Source organism: Suricata suricatta, chromosome 8, assembly GCF_006229205.1.
Source record: "Suricata suricatta isolate VVHF042 chromosome 8, meerkat_22Aug2017_6uvM2_HiC, whole genome shotgun sequence".
NCBI classification, from domain to species: domain Eukaryota; kingdom Metazoa; phylum Chordata; class Mammalia; order Carnivora; family Herpestidae; genus Suricata; species Suricata suricatta.
The window spans coordinates 127134652-127142838 of record NC_043707.1 but is presented as its reverse complement, the minus strand read 5'-3'; the positions used below and the strand labels follow the sequence as shown (position 1 = coordinate 127142838).

The following is an 8187-nucleotide window of genomic DNA, read 5'->3' as shown; positions in this document are numbered from 1 at the left end:
AGGTAAAGCCACTTGCCCAAAGTCACACAGCTAACTTGTGGCAGAGCTAGAATTTGAAGTCAGGTCTGTCTGACTGCAAGTAGTTTTCCCATTCTCTCACAGCTGGTACTTGGCTGCCTTTATTTATATCCTTTATGTGGCAAATACTGCAAAGAGAAAGATATATAAAAAACAGTCTCTGCCCTTGAGGAGCTAACTCACAGTCTGACAGGAAGAGAGGTGTAAAGAGGTCGAATGCACGAAAATATAAACTGCGATCCAGGTGGGTACCGAGTGCAAGGTGGGCACGGTGGAGGGTGCCATGCTGCCTTCTGGGGTGTGAGGAGGCTCGCAGAGGGGACTCTCATTGCTGCACTGGTGATCAATATTGTCTGTCTCTTTCTCTCGTGAACACACACAATTAGGAAGGTGAGGACTGACTAAGGGAAGGAGCCAGGCTGGCCCTCTAAAGGGGGCTGATGGCTCTGGGTATCCTTCCCGGAAGTTGGCCTTGAGACCAGCCTCAATGGCTGGTAAGAATAGAGCATAGATTTCCTCTTTCCTAGGCAAGCAAACTGCCAGGAGCATGGGAAATGGACAGGTAAATCACCCATTCCCCACGAGTCCTTTCTACTCATTTCTGGAGCACCTGCCGGTGTTGCTCTCTGGCTTTTCCACAACTCTCCCAGACCCGCCTGCCGCCATCTTGGGAGGCAGGAAGGTAATTCCAGCATTGCTGCATGCACACACCCTGCTCTGCCTTTCTTCAGGAATGGTCATTGGGGTCTTCAGCACAGTTTTCTGAGTGTTCTCAACAAAGGGGGATGGAAAGAAAAAAAGTTGGCAGAAAATGCACCAAGATGTTGACATCAGTTCAAATTCTGGTCAATGGGAATCCAGATTTGTGACTTTTTTTCTTTGAACATACCTGGATTTTTTAAATTTCCAAAACATTTTTTAAAATGTAACAAAAGGGGCTCCTGGGTGGCTCAGTCAGTTAAGCCTCCAACTTCGGCTCAGGTCAGATCTCACATCCATGGGTTCGAGCCCCGTGTCAGGCTCTGTGCTGACAGCTAGCTCAGAGCCTGGAGCCTGCTTCCAGTTCTGTGTCTCCTTCTCTCTCTGCCCCTCCCCCTCTCATGCTCTGTCTCTGTAGCAAAAATAAATAAAACATTAAAAAATTTTTAAAAATGTAACAAAAAAGAGCACAATGGGTTTCAACTTTGGAGTTAGACAACCTCTAAATTGTGTGGCTTTGGACAAATTATTTCATTACTCTGAGACTCAATTTCCTCATGTATAAAATGGGGATGATAGAGTCATTGTGCAGATTGAATAAAATCATGAGCCCAGTGGTGGACCCTCAAGAGGCTCTTTTAATAAATCGGCCATTACTTTGATTATGGGTAACAAATGGTCCTTTGAGGATGGATTTGATTGGTACCAACAAACCAATCCGTTCGCTCCTTTAACAGTTATTGATCAGATGCCTACTGTGTTCTAGGGCTGGGGCAAGCCCCTGGGGACACAGCAGTGAGTAAGACAGAAAAAAATATCCCTGCCCCCACGGAACTCATAGTTATAGTACTTTATGACAAGTGTCACCGAGGGGAAGACAGTGCTCTGGGAGCAAGCAGCAGGAGTGGAGCTTGCTTGCGAAAGGGAAGGCGATGCCGAGGAGGGATGCTGCAGCCAGATCACAAGAAGGGTCATGGGTTAGGGAACGGGGCTTGGGGGGTGGGGGGCGAAGACTGAGGACCGCCTGAAGCCGTAAGCCCACTATCCTTCATACTCTGGAAACAGACTGGGGAAGGCAATCCTCAAAGAAAGGTCCCAGGATTATTTGAACGACGTCCACTTGGAAGAACAACACTCATTTGGCTAGAGAGAGGCTGCGATGTTTGTTTAGAATAAAAGGATTTAAATTTTGTATCCCCCGTTCTGAGCGCTGCAATTTCAGAGCAGCACATGCTCTGTTATTCAGAGCCGCCTGTGTTTTTTAGGACTCGAAAGCGGAGTCCCAGATTCCCAGGGAAAAAAATAGAAGTAGAAGCATGTATATTTCTGCTTCTCGTGCCAGTTGTTGCTAATTTTTTATGTAAAATACAAAGTTCTTTAGGATTTCCTTTTAGCAGGGAGGAGAGCACAACTATAGTTCCCTTGGGTGCCTATGTTAGAAGTGAGGCTACAAAGTGCTATTCAAAAATAAATAATGCAGTGGCCTCCTCAGTCTCTCACACACACTTAATATTTTGTGCATGATTACATGAGCACAGAAGCAAGCATGGAAGGAACATCCAGTCTGTTAACATCGTTTTTGAGGGGTAGGATAAGGGAAAATTAAGGGAGGTGTTTAAAATCTCAATGACTGAACAGAAAACAATATGGCACCATGATTGCATTACTTACCTACTGCTGTGTAACAAGTTATGCCAAACAAATTCACAGCTTGGGGTAACAAAAATTCATTATTTCACAGTTAATTCAGGCCAGGAATCTGGGCAGCGCTGGGTCATCTGGCTCAAGGTCTCATACCAGACTCTGGTTAACATGTCAGCCGGGGCTGCAGTCTCGCCCGAAGGCTCGACTGAAACGATCCACTTCAGTGCTCACTTGCAAGGATGTTGACAGGATTCAGCTCCTATGGGCCGTTGCTGCTACTATTTGGCTCCTTGCTACATGGGTCTCTCCACAGGGCAGCTTACGACATAGCAGCTGACTCCCCCCAGAAGTGAGCAAGAGAGCAGGAGAGAGCAGCTGACTCCCCCCAGAAGTGAGCAAGAGAGCAGGAGAGAGCAAGTGAGACAGGAGCCAGAGTCTTTTTGTAACCCAACCACAAAGATGACATCCCATCACTTTTGCCAAATTCTATTCTCTCGGAGCAAAGCCACTGAGGTCTAGCCCCCAGTCAAGAGGAGGGGACAGCACAAAGGCATGGTCCCTCTAAAGATGTAAACGCTGACACTGCACAAGAAGGAAAAGAAAAGACACAGGTAAGAATGGCTGAGGGTCAGAAGGAGCAGGCCTAGCTCTGGTAAGGGGCTGACCTTATCGTGAAGGGTAACTGTCAGCGTCAGGCAGGAGAACTGACATGGTCAGATTTGTGCTTTCAATAGCTCAGTCTTCTTAAACAGGAGACATTAGAGTAAAGTATCATTGCCTCTGGGCTTGGAGAGTTGGAGATTATTGTTTTTCATGATGAGCCTCTCCATATATACCATTAGTGTTTTCTAATCCATCTCTTCATATTACTTTTATTTAAAAGATTTTCGTAATTAAAAAAAAAAAAACCAGCAAGATGGAACGCCTGGGTGATTCAGTTAAATGCCCAACTTTTGATCTTGACTCAGGTCATGACCTCACGGTTCGTGGGATTGAGCCCCACATCGGGCTCTGTGCTGACAGTGAGGAGCCTGCTTGGGATTCTTTGTATCCCTCTCTCTCTGCCCCTCCCCCACTTATGATCTCTCTCTCTCTCTCTCTCTCTCTCTCTCTCTCTCTCTCTCTCTCTCTCAAAAATCAATAAGCATTTAGAAAAACAATATAAACAGGCCACAGAAAAGAAATGCAGTCAGCAGTCAGGTAGTGTAAATGCCATAGCAGATGCAGACGTTGATCCTTTTGGGGGAAGGGGGAGCTATTTGTCCCTCCTACTGCTTCCTTTCCACTCCTCTCCACCCCCTCCCTCCTTCCCAGGAGTGAGTCCAGTGATTGGGAATTTAGAAGGATAGCCCAACCTTTCCCCCCTCTGCCCCCTTGGGAGCGAGGCTGCCCACAGAGGGCTTGTGTTCCCCAACTGCTCTCAGGCAAGGGCTAGAGATCCAGCAGACCCCATGCTGGGTGCTAGGGACCTAAGATTGCAAAATCCCAATCCCTGTCCTAACAGAACTAACAGTTTAGAGGAGGAGACAGAGAAGAGGCATCTAGACCAGTCTAGGAAAGGTCAGGGAAGGCTTCCTGGATGAGGTGACCTCAACTATGAAATGGGGATTCTTTCAAAGAGGTAAATGAAGACAGAGGAACCGGCATGATACTTGGGACAACGGCAAGTAGCTCGGTTTTGCTGGGCCATAAAGGGCAGGGAAGGGGGTGGGCAGCAAGCAAGATGCCAGAGCCAAGTAGTGAAGAACTTACTGTGCCAGGCTAAGGAGCTTGGGCTTTGGTGGGGGGGAGGGGTGGGCACAGGGCAAGGGCACAGAGCCTGTGGAGGACTGTAACAAAAGGTGACTTGGCCATGTTTTTACTCTGAGCAATCACTGCGGGGCAGCAAATTCATGGGACGGCCTGAGCCCCAGACCATCTGAATTTCTCAGCAACACAACATCTCCCTAATCTGCCCCCACCACGCTCTCCTCCATCTTGCCCGGGGCAAACGGATACCTCTCTTCCCAGTGAAATCTCTCTCTCTGCCCACTGCCGTCTGGCTCGAACCTCCCCAAACGGCAGCCCAGGAATTTCACGTGGCCAGATTTTGATCTAGTACCAGCTTTGCTCTGTCAACAGTTTCAGCAAAAACTCCTCCACCTCTGCAGGCAATTTAGAGATAGCATTTCTGAAATGGTCTGTGGATAAAGGACAGTGCTGCTCTGGGAAAATTTGTTTCTGCCAGGAGGAGACAAAGAGCACTGAAATGCTGCCAGAGGACGCTGTCCACAAGGGAAGGTCAAACTTCCCTCAATGGTTCTTTTTTTGTTTTTTTTAAGTCTTGTCTTTTTCCATCTTTTTCCATCAGCATCAGCTTTCTCCCCCCCCTCCCCCGAGTCCTTTGGGGGAAGGTTAAATGATGCTTCTTGGGAATATTACTTTACCAAAAATGACACGTCCTGTTGCCTGGAGGGAAAAGGGTACAATGAAGACAGAGGGATGCCCTCGAAGCAGAGCATGTGACAGAGAAGAGTCCTGGGACCTCTCCGAGGACTCCCTCCATTTTCCTCGAATTCCCACGGCTGAGCATAGCAAAACCCGCCTGGTACATGGTGATATTTAATAAATGTTCTAGCGCAGCGCCTGCTTGGCTCAGTCAGTTAAGCCTCTGACTTCGGCTCAGGTCATGATCTGACTGGTCAGTGAGTTCAAGCCCCATGTCGGGCTCTGTGCTGACAGAGCCTGCAGCCTGCTTTGGATTCTGTGTCTCCCTTTCTCTCTCTGCCTCTCCCCCATTCCCGATCCGTCTCTGTCTCTCAAAAATGAATAAACGTTAAAAAAAATTAAAAATAAATAAAAGAATAAATGTTCTAGGGAATGAATGAGACTCTCGTGTAGAACATTAAGTCTGCAGTATAAACAGATACCCCGGCAGAAAACCACATTCCATACCCCCAATATCACCTTCTTGGGATAGCGCTAAAGAGATGGAAGATGTTGGGGCACCTGGGTGGCTCAGTGGGTTGAGCATCCGCCTTCAGCTCAGGCAATGATGTCATGGCTCGTGGGTTTGAGCCCCATGACAGGGGCTCAGAGCCTGCTTTGGGTCCTCTGTCCCGCTCTCTGACCCTCCCCCGTGCACACTCTCTCAAAACTAAACATTTAAAAGAGAGAAAGAGAGATGTTAAGGGAGACTATCCGGAGGATGCCCCGAGACCTGAGACTCCATACCACCATAGGAAGACTTTTCCTTCTCAGGAGGACAGACGGGGACTAGCAGAATCAGGGCCATGGTTGCCAAGAGAGGCAACTGCTGTGCCCGCCCCCCCATCTCTGCCCTGAGGGTGGAAAACACAGAACCCCTACAATTTCTGCCTAGAAGCGTCTCAAAAAAATCCGCTTGCTTGACCTCTCCATGCAGAGATCTGCTGAAGAATCAGACTTTGTGCTGTGCTTGCTTCAGACCTGTCAGAAGAAACTTAGTTTTGTTTTTTGTTATTTTGATTTTATCTTTTTTAACAGGAGATGGGAGCCAGTCAAGAGCTCTCTATTGAACACGAAACTGCACAGCCTAGAGTGCAGGGTTAATTAACTTCCTGGAGATTTCACTTCTGCAGGTGGATGAGTTAAGCATGGAGGGTTGTCGAGATTATTTGCAGCTTAGGGGAACAAAACCAAAGGCTGATAACGAATGCTCTCTTTAACTCAAAAATCAATACAATGGCCCATGTAGTGAATACATCTTACAAGCTGTGTAATCGTCACAAGCCTTATGGTAAAAGGTTACATTCTTAGGAGAGTAAAGAAAACCCTTGTGGTTGAAACGTTAAATCTCTCAGAGAATCTCTTGTCCCTTCTCTGTAAACGTTACAGAGAAGTGCTTTCATGATAATGACACAGAGCAGATGACTAGATTTGAAATTTTTTCTAATGTTTATCTATTTTTTTTTTTTGTAACGGGTGGGGAAGGGAGAGGCAGAGAGAGGGAGAAAGAGAGAACCCCAAGCAGGCTCAGGGCTGTCAGCACAGAGCCCAATGCGGGGGCTTGATCTCAGAGATACCATGACCCGAGCCAAAATCAATAGTCAAGAGGCTTAACTGACTGAGCCCCTTGATGAATTTTTATCAAATGAACATACCCAGATCAAGAAGGAGAATGTCACCAGCCCCCAAAAGTCTCCTTGAATCTGCTTCTAGTAACTACCTCCCAAGGACAACTGCTATCCTGACTTCTAACACTACAGTTTCATCTACCCTTGAGGTTTGTGCAAATGGTATTACAAAATATTTATTCCTTTTTATGTTTGCCTTCCTTACTGATCACTATATTTATAAAATACCTCCATATGGTTGCAGATGCTCTTATGGCTGTTTAGTAAGTCCCCTGGGTGAATATATAATTATCCCGCCTACTGTAGATGGCCATTTGAGTTGTTTCCACTTTCCACCATGTGGAATAGCGCCGCTACAAACATTCTTGGGAAAATCCATGTGCGTTCTTGTGGGTCTATACCGAGAAGTGAAAGTATCTGGTCTTCAGTATTAGTTTCAACAGGTTTAAAGTCACCAATTCAAGATGCTTCACAATGAAGCATTTTGCAGTTGCCTTACTTTTACACACTAACCTGTATTCCTACTTTCTCTTTATGTTATCTGAGTAACATAAAGCAGAATAAAACGGTGGAGAAATCTGAATATCAACTGGATAGTGAGTGAGATTATGGAGTTAATCTCTTTAGAGATGATAACAATATTGTCTGTGGGTTGTTTTTTTTTAAGAGTTCTTATCTCTTAGAAATAGATACTAAAGTATAAATGAAATAATGTGATGTCTGGGGTTTGCTTTCAAGTAATGGGGGGAGCATTAATAGGAAGGTGTAAATGGATTTTAAAAATGGCTGTTTGTTGGTAATTGTTGAAGCTGGATAATGGGTATATGGGGTTCACTGTATTATTCTATTTTTTATGTATGTTTGAAAATTTCCCATTTAAAACAGTCAAGAAAAGGAAAGAAAAGTCACTCAGAACAAATCCCGTTATCAGCCATTTCTAACAGTGGGTGTGGGGAACACGACTCCGCCACTGTGACTTTGGGCAAGTTGTTCCATGTCTTGGGGCCTCAGTTTACTCATCTGAAAAATGTAGCCTTTGGGCGGGAATTCTCTTGGGGAGTCCTAGGAAGTTGACAGGACTGTGGGCTTGTAGAGCGGAGCCTAAGGGCATGCGTGGTGGGGTGGGCAAGGGACCAAGAATCAGGACAATGTGAACTTTGATCTCAGCTTTGATAATGACTGGGACCTCAGTCACTGCCCTCTCAATGCCTTCCTTACTAAATGACATTCCTATCTTTGTGCGAAAATTAAATAAATTTACAGATGTAGAGAGTCTGGCGCGACGGGTGATAGTCAATAACTATTAGCTTCCTGTCTCAATTTCTCGATTTGGCCCAGGACCAGCGATATTCACACTCGGGGCCGCCCCAACACGCCGGGTTCAAAGTGCGCAAGAGCGAGAAACTACCGGCCGCGCAGGTGCGCCCACTGCGCCCTCTCGCGCCCAGCCGAGGAACCGCCAGAGCGGCGGCCCCGCCCCGCCCCGCCCCTCGGCGCCTGCGCCTGCGTAGAGGCGGCGTTCCCGAAGTTTGTTTTGGTGCCTGGTGTCCCGGAGGCCTGCGGCGGCGGCTGGGTGACCGGGTCGCGACGCCACCATGGCGGTGCGACAGGCGCTGGGCCGGGGCCTACAGCTGGGTCGAGCGCTGCTGCTGCGCTTCACGGCTAAGCCTGGCCCGGCCTACGGCTGGGGACGGCCCGGGAGGCCCGGCCCCGCGGCAGGTTGGGGCCGCGG

The 8187-nt window shown here is 47.5% G+C and overlaps 1 protein-coding gene across 1 annotated transcript in view; it reads left to right on the top strand.

Moving 5' to 3' along the window:
* The first annotated feature begins 7977 nt into the window (after positions 1-7977).
* The window catches only part of PINK1 (PTEN induced kinase 1), a 17289-nt gene continuing 17079 nt past the window's right edge, over positions 7978-8187 (top strand). The window contains exon 1 of the mRNA XM_029947957.1: positions 7978-8187. This exon is cut by the window's right edge and continues 322 nt beyond it. Within this exon, the coding sequence (XP_029803817.1) occupies positions 8051-8187 (137 nt within the window). The 5' untranslated portion in view covers positions 7978-8050.